The sequence below is a fragment of the Leopardus geoffroyi genome, chromosome A3 (genome assembly GCF_018350155.1).
Source record: "Leopardus geoffroyi isolate Oge1 chromosome A3, O.geoffroyi_Oge1_pat1.0, whole genome shotgun sequence".
Classification (NCBI taxonomy): domain Eukaryota; kingdom Metazoa; phylum Chordata; class Mammalia; order Carnivora; family Felidae; genus Leopardus; species Leopardus geoffroyi.
In genome coordinates, this window is record NC_059336.1 from 12,104,792 (window position 1) to 12,117,179 (window position 12,388).

General features: G+C 51.9%; 1 protein-coding gene across 3 annotated transcripts in view; it reads left to right on the forward strand.

Annotated features, from left to right (window-relative positions):
• The first annotated feature begins 275 nt into the window (after positions 1-275).
• The window catches only part of PTGIS (prostaglandin I2 synthase), a 40,665-nt gene continuing 28,552 nt past the window's right edge, over positions 276-12,388 (forward strand). Inside the window, exons 1-4 of one of the 3 annotated variants that reach the window (XM_045444275.1) lie at positions 276-472; positions 8,670-8,793; positions 10,050-10,228; positions 12,128-12,271. In XM_045444275.1, the coding sequence (XP_045300231.1) occupies positions 399-472; positions 8,670-8,793; positions 10,050-10,228; positions 12,128-12,271 (521 nt within the window). In that variant the 5' untranslated portion in view covers positions 276-398. The remainder of the gene's footprint in view (positions 473-8,669; positions 8,794-10,049; positions 10,229-12,127; positions 12,272-12,388) is intronic. The other 2 variants (XM_045444276.1, XM_045444274.1) reach the window with 2 other exon arrangements.

Consider the following 12,388-nt stretch of genomic DNA (forward strand, 5'->3'; position numbering starts at 1 on the left):
CGCCCCCACGTCACCCTCCCGTCTCCACCCCCTGCTCTATCCCCATCACCCCTCCGTCCCTCCTACCCAGTGCCTCCCTTCCTTCCCTCCCCCCCCCACATAATCCCTCCCTCGCAGCACCCCCCTCCCACCTCGCCCGCCCGCCCGCAGCTCCCCTCCGCTCCCCCCGACATTTTCCAGACCCTTTCCGAGCCCGAGGTGGGGGCCGGCGCCGCCGAGCTGGGGGAGGGGCTCCCCGAGAGCGCCCCGCCCCCCGGGACCCCGGCGCCGCCGTCGGGCCCGCCCCCGTCCTGCCGTGGCCGGGCCAGCGGGGAGGGAGGGCGCGCGGGCCGAGAGGCACCTGGGCGCCCGGAGCCCGCCCGCCGCCGCAGCCTCGCCCGCCCGCCCGCCGCCCGGCCATGTCCTGGGCCCTGCTCCTCGGGCTGCTGGCCGCGCTGCTGCTCCTGCTGCTGCTGAGCCGTCGACGCTCGCGGTGAGTGCCCTCGCCCCCCGCCCGGACAGAGGGGCGACCCCCGGCGTCCCGAGCCGCTCGTCCCTCCCCCACCGGCCGGCCCCTCGGGGCGAAGGGGCTCGACGACCATCCGCCGCCCCACCCCGGGGGGGAGGACGACGGCCAGGTCGCCGGGGTGGGGGGGGGGTGCGGTGAGGCTCCGGGGGGGGGGGTGGTGGAGGCCCGGGAAGTGGGCGACGGGGCTGGGGGACCCGGCAGACGGCCCCCGGTGCACACGCGCTCGGCTGGCACCTGCGAAGGGCTTTGTGGAGAGGGTCTCCGGGTGAGTGCGAGAAGCCCCCTCCTGGATCCAGCACCTACTTGAGCCAATCCCCAGGCTTTCTCGGTTCCTGGGGGTGGGGTGGGGGGGGTGGCCTTGATCCTCACCCCATTACACAGATGGGCGAGTTGAGGCTGGGGAATGCAGAGCCCTGGAACCACTTTCCATGGGAGGCCTCCCTCCCCCACCTGGACGAGGGGGCTCTGGTCCAGAAAAGGGGTCTCCCTTCCCCTGAGACCCCACAGCCTGGGCAGGGTAGATAGAACCCACGCCAAACTTCTCAGCTTCCTAGTCCCAAAGGTTGTCCTGCTCCACTGAGAATCTGTGATTTAGGAGGAGTAAATCTCATACACTTGAAATCAGTGCCTTGGCAGTGAGTCCTTTTTTTACAAAGTTAATTTAAAAAGTCATCTGAGTTGCACATGGGATAGCTGAATGTATTTGACTTAAATATTTATCCCGTTATAGATAAGACTGAAGCCCTGCCCTTCCCTTCCCTTCCGGCAATTCCAAACTTTTCTTGTTGATCAAGGCTACTGCATAGCGCGGCCAGAGCAAGGCTGGAGGGGAACCTTCCAGATTTTTTAAAAAGTACGCCTTTTATTTGAGACTGGTTTTATATTTGCAAGAAAGTTGCAAAGGTTGTACAAAGAGTTCCCAAAGACCCCTCATCCAGTTTCCAAAGGCCTCCCCATCCAGTTTCCGCCATTGTTAACATTTGACATTATCGTGGTACATTCGTCAAAACTAAAAAGCCAACACTGGTCTGTTAAGATGAGCCAAACTCCAGACTTCATTTGTATTTCATCAGCTTTTCCATCATGGGCTCATTCTGTGCCAGGATCCAGTCCAGAGTACTACACTGCCTTCCGTGATCCCTCTTTGGTGAGGTTGTAGGTAATACAGGGCACTGCGTGTGTGTGTGTGTGTGTGTGTGTGTGTGTGTGTGTGTGTGTGAAATGAGAGTGTCTGAAAATTCCAGAACTTTTCTGGAAACTTTTTATTTTTAAACAAGAGGTTAGTTCAACTTCCAAACAATAACCTCGTGATCTTTTTCTTTAACCTTCAGACACCTTCCCAGGTTAAATTTAAAACTATGTGTTCGTTCATTTGCCTGAAAAAAAATGAGGAAGAAAGAGGAAAAGTCCGCAAATAAGTTCTTCTGTAAAGAAATGAATTATTCTTCCAAAGTTGTTAGGCTTTTGGGGAGACTCTGTCCAGGGATGTTTTCGGATCGCACATTTGCTTTTTTCTCTGCGGGTTTTAGTTTTGATGTCCGTCCATGTTGCTGCGTGGAGCTCTGATTCACTCTTTTGATCGTCTGTGTAGTATTCCATGTTATGAATGAATGGCAAGTTTATTTTTTCCCTTTTTATTCCTGTCTCAACTGATGGACCCTTAGGCTGTCTCCAGCGTTTTGGCCATTTCAGACAATGTGCTGTGGTCTTCCTGTGAGGCCTCTTGCTCTGTGTTCCCCCCGCCCCAGCCGAGGTGGTGGTGGCTGTAAGCTATGTGGATTCTGGGAAGCAGGGTCCCTGGGGGCTCAGCGTGTGGAAACTCTCAGCCTCTAGGAATAAGAACAAATTGGGTAACCGCTCTCTGCCTTAGTGTCTCAATCTTTAAAATGGGGATGCTGATGAGAGTGGCAGCTGAGAATGGAACTTCTGGGTTAGAAGAAAGGCCAGTTAAACATTATTTTAGCAAATTCTTGCCGTAATCCAGAGAGCTAATTTATCTTTGAGGGTGAGTCGTTGATTTTTACACCTGGTGGCTTAGGAGGATCAACAGTGGGTCCTAGGTAGAAGTATGGGTTTGGGGTCACTGAGAGCTCAGGGGCAGTTAGTTGGGTGGACCCTGGGGAGACCCCACAGGCACCCCAGTTTAGGTCCCAATCTCATTTTCTCCTCCCATCTCAGCAAGGGGCACTCTTGTTACTCCCATTTTACAGAGGAGGAAACTGAGTCTCAGAGAAGCTAAGCAACTTGTGCAGGATCTGCCTGGATTACGCATCTGGGCTATAGGGGTTTGTAATTCCCAGGAAAAATGAATTTCCATGCTTCCCACACATTTTATTTTTAATCTGAACGCTCAAAAGTCTTAGAAGCACATGATGGTAAGATAGTAAGTTGCGGCTACTCCCAGAAGATTCTTTTTTTTTTTAATGTTTATTTATTTATTTATTTTGGGGAGAGAGAGACAGAGAGAGAGAGAGTAGGGGAGGGGCAGAGAGAGAGGGAGACAGAGAATCTAAAGCAGGATCTGCACTGTCAACACAGAACCCAATGTGGGGCTTGAACTCATGAACCGTGAGATCATGACCTGAGCTGAAGTCAGATGCTTAACCACTGAGCCACCCAGGCGCCCCCAGAAGATTCTTAAGGACAAATAATCAAGTGTTGGAAAAAGAGGTGGATGATGCTGATGCTGTGTAGACAATGAATCAAACCAGCAAGACCCCACACCTTCCTTTCTCCTCACTGACCCTTGAGGTAATGTTCATCACCCTATTTTACAGCTGAGGCCTAGAAGGGCTAAGCGACCTCCTTAGGGCCACACTGAAATTATATTCCCCATCCAGTCAGTTCAAAAACTCATGCTTTTCTCAGTAAAAAGAAAAAAAAAGAAAAAAAAAAGGAACTTCAGTCAGTCAGCAACTGTCTTTACCTCTAGCTTTTTTTTTAAGTTAAAATTTTTAATGATGAAAAATTTCAACTATACAGAAAAATGAAAGAATAGTATAAGAACTCCCATGTAACCATCCCCTTATTTGATGGTTAACATTTTTACAAAAAATTACAGATCGGGGTGCCTGAGTGGCTCAGTCGGTTGAGCGTCTGACTCTTGATTTTGGCTCAGGTCATGATCCCAGGGTCATGAGATTGAGCCCCTCATCAGGCTCCACACTGAGCATGGACCCTGCTTAAGATTTTCATTCTCTCTCTCTCTCTCTCTGCCCCTCTCCCCCACTCTCATGCTCTCTCTCAAATTAAAAAAAAATTTTTTTAATTCCAGATGTTACAATATCTCTCCAGAAAATATTTCAGAATGCATGTCAAAAAAAAAAAAAAAATGACAACCACAATTCTCTTATCCTACCTCAGAATACAAAAATGATTAATATTGTGTAGTCTCCAGTCCAAATTCCAATTTTGGCAGTTATAGCAAAGATTTTTAAACGCGCCTGGGTAACCGTGAGTGTTTTCTCTTGGGAGAGGTTGTAAGCTGGAATTAGGAGACCTTGGGTCAGGAATTAGGAGTCTGACTTCTGTGCCACCGGGGCTGATGACCTGCATGTGGCTGTCAGAAACATCCTTCCTGCTGTCCTTTTGGACCTTGGTTTGTCCACCAAGTGTCACGTAGCCGATCTCCCGTGCCCTGGCCACCCTACCGGGCTGCGTGTGTCTCTTTTCCTCTTTGGGCTTGTGCGTCTGGTCTAGAGAGCCTTGGAAGAACACTCCAGGTGTGGGGAGGTCACCGTGGCATCAGGTGACGGTTCCCGGTGGCTCAAGAAAAGATCTGGGCCCTTGCAGGGTACGGAGTTTCTGGGCACAGAAAATGTGCCTTGTTCCAACCCGCACTGACCAGAGGCCACCAAGTGGTGGCCCGAGGTTGGATGCAGCCCAGATAGGTCTGCTGTGTACCACACACAGCAAGAGGAGAAAATTAGGGTGTTCCACGTACAAAACACCAGGTCTCCAGCTTCTCCTGCAAAATGCGACAATGGACCATCCCTTGCTGGGGACTCCATAGGAGAGCCCTCTCTCAGCCTTGCTGCCGTCCCCACCCCTCCTGTTGTCTCTCCAGTTTGCATCTGTTCTGTCACTCTGCTTGCCCTAACCATTCTCCTATGACGTTGAGAATTCTCCGAACCTTCTGCGTCAGTTACAAAAACAGGAAAACAAAAACTAGAGCAAAGTGGCCGCATGCTGCATCTGCGAAGTGGGAGGCAAGGAGTGGGGGAGGGAAGAGAATTAATGGCCGACAGCTTGTGGGTGAACCCTGGGGCGGAATAGACGCTCAGGTTGCTGAAACCCTGCGGTCCCCCCCCTATGAAGTCCTCCCAGAGCCTGAGGCCCTGAGTTGAGTTGAAACTACCAGACAGAGATGTGAGGCAGTCCACTAACACGGCACAGCTAAATGATGCCGCTTCTGCTCAAACCAGAATGCGGACTGTGTGTATCAGGCACTTAGCCTGCGTTGGGTCCCTTGACCCCTTGGGCAGACTCTGGCGGGTGGGGGGAGGGGCAGGTGCTGCTCTTTGAGCACCACCTGTATACGCAAATCATTCATCTGACACATATTTATTAAACGCCTTCTCTGTGCCAGGCACTGTTGTTAAGTGTCGGGGGTCAAGTGCCTATATTCGTGGCACTTCCGTCCAGTGTGGGTGTGATACTTCAGGGCACAAAGCTGGGTGCTGCCCATCCTTAACCCTCTCCCCCACTTTGCAGAGGGTTGAGCGCGAGAGAGGAGGCCGGGTGGCAAGGTTGGCCGTGGAGTCCGTGAGTGGCAAGTGGGCAGTTTGGGGAGGGGCCCATGTGACGGGAAGTGGGGAATCAGAAAAGGTGTCTTGGCATCTGAAACCGGAGGGACAGGCTGTGTGGGCAGGAGCCGGGGATGAGGGGGTCCAGCCCTACCTCCCTCCTCTCCAAGGGCCTGGCCGTATCTCAAAACAGTGAGGGTGTCCGTGGGCGAGGCTGGAGACCGCAGACCCCAAAATAGAGTCTCCTTCATCCCTGCTGGCTGACGGCTGAGTCACCCTGGAATGTGGCCTGGGCCCGAGCTGGATGCAGGGCCTAGGATCCAAGAGCCAGCCGGCTACATCGCACGGGTCAGACTCCTGGGCTCCCAGCTTCCTGCCTTTGTCTGAGCCTCCTTGGGACTTTTCTGGGGAAAGATGAAAGCTGCCAGAAATAACACCTGGCTCACTGGGGAGCTCTGGCCGCAGCCTGGACAAAGAGCAGGGAAAGGAAGCCATAGCCCCTGCTCATACCCCCAAAGGTGTCTTAGAGGAAGAAGCCCCCCATCCTGGAAGCGGGGGAGTCGGATGCTAGCTTCACCTCCACTTCCGTTGTCACGCTCCTGGATGATCTGTGTTGTGACTTTTTAAAAGCATAACCACATCACTTTCCAGCCCCCCCTTCTAACCCTCCGGGGGCTCCCCATCATACTGGGCATGGAAACCTGACCCTGGCTGCAGGTCAAATCCTGCCTCTCACCCCTACAGTCCACTCCAGCCACACTAGTGCCTGCTCTCTGGAGAGCCTCCCACCCCAGGGCCCTTGCACTCGCTGTTCCCACTGCCTAAATTCATTCTCTCCCCACTCTGGCGCTCCACTCCCTTCTCATCCTGCTGGTCTTTGCTCACATGGCACCTCCACAGGGAGGCCCTCCCTGACCAGTCCTTGTCACCTAGCTTCTTTTTTCTTTGCTGAGATATAATTCACACACTATAACATTTACCATTTAAAAAAATGTCCTAAATGTTTGTTTATTTTTGAGAGAGAGAGGCAGAGCACAAGTAGGGGAGGGGCAGACAGAGAGGGAGATACAGAATGAGCCAGGCTCCGGGCTCTGATCTGTCAGCACAGAGCCTGATGCAGGGCTTGAACTCATGACCCGTGAGATCATGCCCTGAGCCGAAGTCAGATGGTAAACAGACTGAGCCACTCAGGTGCTCCTACATTTACCATTTTAAAGTATACAATTCAGGGGCACCTGGGTGGTTCAGTCAGTTAAGCGTCCGACTTTGGCTCAGGTCAGGATCTTGCAGTTGGTAGGTTTGAGCCCCACATCAGGCTCTGCTGACAGCTTAGAGCCTGGAGCCTGCTTTGCATTTTGTGTCTCTCTCTCTCTGACCCCCCCCTCCACTCTCTCTCTCTCTCTCTCTCTCTCAAAAATAAATAAACATTAAAAAAATAAAGTATACAATCAGTGCTTTTTAGAATATTTGTAGGGTTGTGCCGCCCTCACCACTGCCTAACTCCAGAATATTTTTTGTCATTCCCCAAAAGAAGCCTGGAAACCTGTCTCCATAAGCAGTCCCTCTGTATTCTCCCTCGAGCTCTGGCAACCACTAATCTACTTTCTGCCCCTCTGGATGTGCCTTTTCTGGACATTGCATAGAAGTCGACCACCCAAGAGGTGACCTCTGTGTCTGGCTTCTTTCACTCGGCATAATGGTTTTAAAGTTCTTCCACACTGTGGCATGAATCAGTCATTCCTTTCTGTGGCTGAATAATGTCCCACGGCATGAACATACCGTATTTTGTCTGTCCACTCATCAGTCAGCGACATCTGCATTGGGTCCATCTTTTGGCCACTGTGAATAATGCCACTGTGAACAGCAGCGTACAGGTTTATATGAACTTATGTTTTCAGTTCTTTGGGGTATGTTTATGTTGCTGGGTTGTGTGGTAACTCTGTTAGCCTTTCAGGGACCTGCCAGGCTAGTTTCCACACGAGCTGCACCGTTTACATTCCCACCAGAACTATATGCGGATCCCCATTTCTCCACATCTTTGCCAACAGTGACTATTTCTTTTTTTAGAGGAGAGCCATCTCCGTGTGAAATGGTGCCACACTGTGGCTTCGATTTGCATTTTTTTCCCCAGTGCCTCACGATGTCGAGCGTCTTTTCATCTGTTCACCGGCCATTTGTGCATCTCCGTCAGAGAACTGTCCATTCACATCCTTCGTGCATTTAAAAATCGGGTTGTTTGTCTTTTCATCGTTCACTCGTAGCTCCTTTATTTTCTTTATCACGCTTGTCACTCTCTGAAATGATTTTGCTTTTTTTTTTTTTTTTTGCTTTTGTCTGCCTTCCCCTTATTAGTAAGCCCCATGAAGCCCCATGAAGCCAGGCACCTTGCCTGTCCCGTTCACTGCTGTAACCCCAGCACGTGGAGCAGTGCCTGCTTCCTAGTTACTATTCGGTGAGCGAGTGAGAAGAGAAGGGATGGCTTACTATTCACCAGACAGGGAGCTCTCTGCATGCCTGTGGTTCTGATCGTTCTACGACAAAGATAGGGGTCCTAGCCTGGGTTTAAGGACCTCCCAGGGGTCCACCATGAGCAGCGGTCTTGCTATCTGAGGCCCACTTCGTGATCATGATTAGCTCTCCCTAGCGAACAGCCCCTCCCCCAGAGGATGGTGGGGCAGGGACAGCCAGGGGTCAGTGATGAGGACGGTCCTTCTGCTACCCTTTGCCGCTCAATCACTCAACCGTGTCTCCAGTCTCATCCTTTCTCTGTGGGCATGGCAGGGGGTGTGAGATGACCAAAGCCCTGTCCACGCTGGCTCAGGCAGAGAACTCTGTGTCCTTGTACTTCTGGATTCTAGAAAGCTCTCCCACCCACAGGGAAAGCCCACCTCGATTGGATTCCCTAAGATGTACCAACATCAACTTGTCACCCAGCTTCTCCTCTTGGCCCCCTGCAGTCCCTCCTCTACTCAGCCGCCAAAAGGATCCTATAAAAACTTAAGTCAAATCATGTCCCTGTGCAACTCGAAGCTCTCCCATGGCTCCCACCTCATGCAGGGAAAAAGTTAAAAGTCCTCACAGCTGCCTCCAAGGCTCTGCATGGTCTGACACCTGTTCCTGCTCTGGCCTCAACGTCTCCTGTTCTCCTCGGTCCCTCCACTCCAGCCATACTGGCCTCCTTACTGTTCATGGAACACGCCAGGCATGATCCAGCCTCAGGGCCTTTGCACTTGTTACTTCTGCCTGGCAGGCTCTTCTTCCAGATATCTACGTGGCTCCTTCCCTCACCACCTTCAGGTCTTTCTCCAATGTCCCAGGGAAGCCTTCTCTCCGCTGAAAAGTCATACCCCATGCCCTACACTCTTTTTCTTCTTCCCTACTTTATCAAATAGTGATAAGTACTGTGGCTTCTGCAGGCGACCTGGTGAGCCTCCTCTGGACGTGGGCAGTATCCCGTGGTTGGGCCATGCCTTGGAATTTGGAAAAGATGCTGCCAGCTTCCTCACTAGGATGAAGGAGAAGCACGGTGATATATTTACTGTAAGTGCCTCATGTGCGTCGAGGGAGGGAAGGGGGTGAGCAGGTGGGCCTGTCGTCTGGTGTTCACTGATTCCTTCTATATCCTTCCATACCCTAACCTACCATCCAGTGGTCTTGCCAATTTTCCATCCATTTTCCCATCCAGCTGTACAGCCAACACTTAGTAACATCCATTCCTTCTTCCCAGCATCAGGTGATGCAGTCATTCAGTGTCTATGAAGTTCTTGTTCGTCCATCCAACTGACCTCTATCCATCCACTCAACTTCCATCTATCCAGCATCCATCCATCCATCCATCCATCCATCCATCCATCCTTCAACATCCAAACAGCCACCACACCCATCCACCTTCAGGCATCCTTTTGAGTCCCACCCATCCAACACTCATCCTTCGCTCCTTTTCCCCAGTATCCACTTAGCCTGCTGCCACCTTGTTCCCAACATGCATCCACACTTTCGGCTTCCATCTAACCTCCTCATCCATTCATCTTTCCATCCAACATACATTCACTGATGTCCTTCCATTTACCCAACAATCCATCCAGTAGCATAAATTCTTCTTGGATTTTGGCCTACATTTTAGAAGAGAGTTTGAGTGACATGACTCCCAGATCACACTTTGGAAACAGGGCCAAGGCAGTTGCGTGGGTGTTTAGAATTGTGTGGCCACTCCCCCACGCAGACGTTTGAGGGAAAATCCCCTTTCCTTTGTTAATTACAGGATTACAGCTCTTTCTCTTTTCCTTACCTTCTTGGGCAGCAGGTTACATTCAGGGCTCGGCCTCCCAAAGAAGTGGGCGTTTCTGGCACATTCACTAGCATTTATCCAACAGCATCCACTCATCTATCCACCTGTTCTATCCAGTCTCTCCACCCATGACACACACAACACCCATTTGCTGCCTTCTGTGGGCAGACTCTCTCCCGGATGCTGAAGATACGACAGTAACCAAGATAATGATGGCAGGTGCTGAAGAGTGAGGTGGTTAAGAGCCCAACGTTTGCTACCAAAAAATGCTGAATGCCAGTCCTTTCTCTGCTGTGTCTCAGCTGTGTGATCTTGAGCAATCCCCTGCCTTCTGTCAGCCTCAGTTTTCGGCTATAAGTGGTCCCCACGTCACAGACAGTCGTGAGGAGTGGATGGGAGAACACTGTCTGTGAAATGTCAGATCCTGGCAGAGGGTAGGCCCCTGACCACTGAGAGCTCCTGTCCTCATGGCATTTCTCCTCGCCTCGTCCCTGCTGACTTCCCACAGGTGCTGGTGGGGGGCAGGTATGTCACTGTCCTCCTGGACCCCCACTCCTATGACACGGTGGTGTGGGAGCCTCGCACCAAGCTGGACTTCCACCCCTATGCTGTCTTCCTCATGGAGAGGATTTTTGACTTGCAGCTCCCACATTACAGCCCCAGTGATGAAAAGGCCAAGATGAAACCGTGAGTGGCTCAAGGTGGCCCCCGTGGGTGGGCGGGGGAGGGCGTGACCTGCTTCTGCCTGCATAGCCCAGGTGCTGAGTGGCTTGAGTTTGTGTCCATACCAGGTATCCGGTCAAGACATTTGTTTTGAGAAGACAGACACAAAGGAAACAAAAAACAACAACAACAACAAAAAAAAAACAGCCCCAAAGAATTGGGCTGAAGAAAGGCTCTTCTCATCTTTACTTCTTTTAGGAGACAGGTCTGATTTCAGTAGAAGGAGCCCAGGGTTTGGGTCAGCCAGACCGAGAGTCAAATCCCAGCTCCCCCACTTCCTAGCTGTGTGACTTGGGGCAAATTCCTTGCCCTCTCTGGGCCTCTGTTTCCTCGTGTGAAAGGAAGGGAGGTGGGCGGGGGGGGGGGGCTCATAGTTTCGAGTCCATCCTCTGTGGTCTCATTAGTCTTCATGACAATGCTGGAGGGTGAGTAACTTACAGCCCCACTTTATGGATGAAGACACTGGGGCTCAGAGAAGACTTGCCCGAGGTCACACAGCGAGGAAGTGATGTAGGTCCTGAAACATAAGGAATAATTATATCAACATGAGGACATGTGGGCACCTGTACTCTGCGTTCATTACTTCTGCAAATATCTGAGGACTTTCTATACACTGGTCCACATGCAGGGGGCCCAGGATGATGCCAACCACAATTTGAAGATGCCAGTCATATGCCGGGTGTTTGATAGGAACACTTACATCTCTGTGCAATCAATCTACCTCAAGAGGTAGATATTTTTATCCTCGTTTTACAGGTGAGGAAACACACTCAGGAGTGAAGTGGCGTGCGTGTTCCATCACTGGTAAATGGCACAGCTGAGATTTGAACCCAGGTCTGCAGACTCCAGCTGAGATGCTGAGGAAATAAGACAGTGTGTGCATCCCTAGAGTTCGTGCAGTCTGACAGGAATCCTTAGTGATCTGTCTCCAGGAAGGGTTGGCCTCCTGGGGTTAGGAAAAGTCTCTAGAAGACTGGGTTTTGCAGGGCTGCTAAAGCTGAGGAAAGGCCAGAGTATGAGGTGAATGCTGATGAGAGGAAGTACCCAGTCTGAACTTGGCTCTGTGGGATGGCCGCTAGGAGATTTCTGAGCCCAAGTGTCCTAGGTCCTGGCATTCTAGGGGGACCATTGGGTCCCATTAGCAATAAGATTCCTCGGTTCGCTGCATTCTACCCCGCTACCCAAGGAGGACCCCACTTTCCTCCAGTGTCTGCCCTAAGAGTTTCTGGAAATTTCTCCTAAGCCCACATGTTGTCTACTGGGCGTGGCTCCTGCATCCGTTAAGGGCTACTGTCTCCATCAAGTGCTTGGAGTGGGGTCTAGGGAACAGCTAGATCAGGGTCACTCAGGATTGTGTCCTACCTGGCAATCATTGGTCAGGGGACACTTTATCCAAACAGGTGTGCCTAACTTTGGGTCTCAAGGAGGAAGGGTCGGCCTGCTGTTTCTCTCTCTTCCAGACGTCTTTGGGTTCCTTATCCAAGCTTGTGTGCCCCGAGGAGGGGCAGACTGTCACGGTTAGGAATTCAAGACTCTGTGGCTGGGTGACCTTGGGAAAGTCACGTTCCTCTCTTGTCCCTGAGTTCCTCTGTCTGTAAAATGGCTGTCATAACAGCAACTGTGATTCCCTAGAGTTGTCAAAAGATGAAACAGGATCATGGTGCTTAGCACCGTGAAGAGTAACTGTCACTGTCGTTGATGATGATACTAATAGTAATACCATCGTGGTTAAGCCAGTTGTCCGCAGGCCCCCGTTGCCAGCGGGGCCCTGGGGCCCCGGGACCCTGAGCTTTGGGAATAGGGGCGCCTGTGTGCATACGTTTCCCACTGGAAGCTGTGCTCTTACTTTGTTTCCTGCCCCAGGACTCTCCTCCACAAGGACCTCCAGGCGCTCACGGAAGCCATGTACACCAACCTCCGCACTGTCCTGCTGGGGGACGCCACAGAAGCGGGCGGTGGCTGGCATGAGATGGGTCTCCTCGATTTCTCCTACAACTTCTTGCTCAGGTGAGCCGGTGCGGCTCCCCTCGTCGGGAGTGGAGCCCAGCACTCTGCACCCGGGTCAGCCGTTAATAGTGGCCACGGGAACCGTGAAGACTCTGTGGGTGGGGAAGCAGTTTGGGA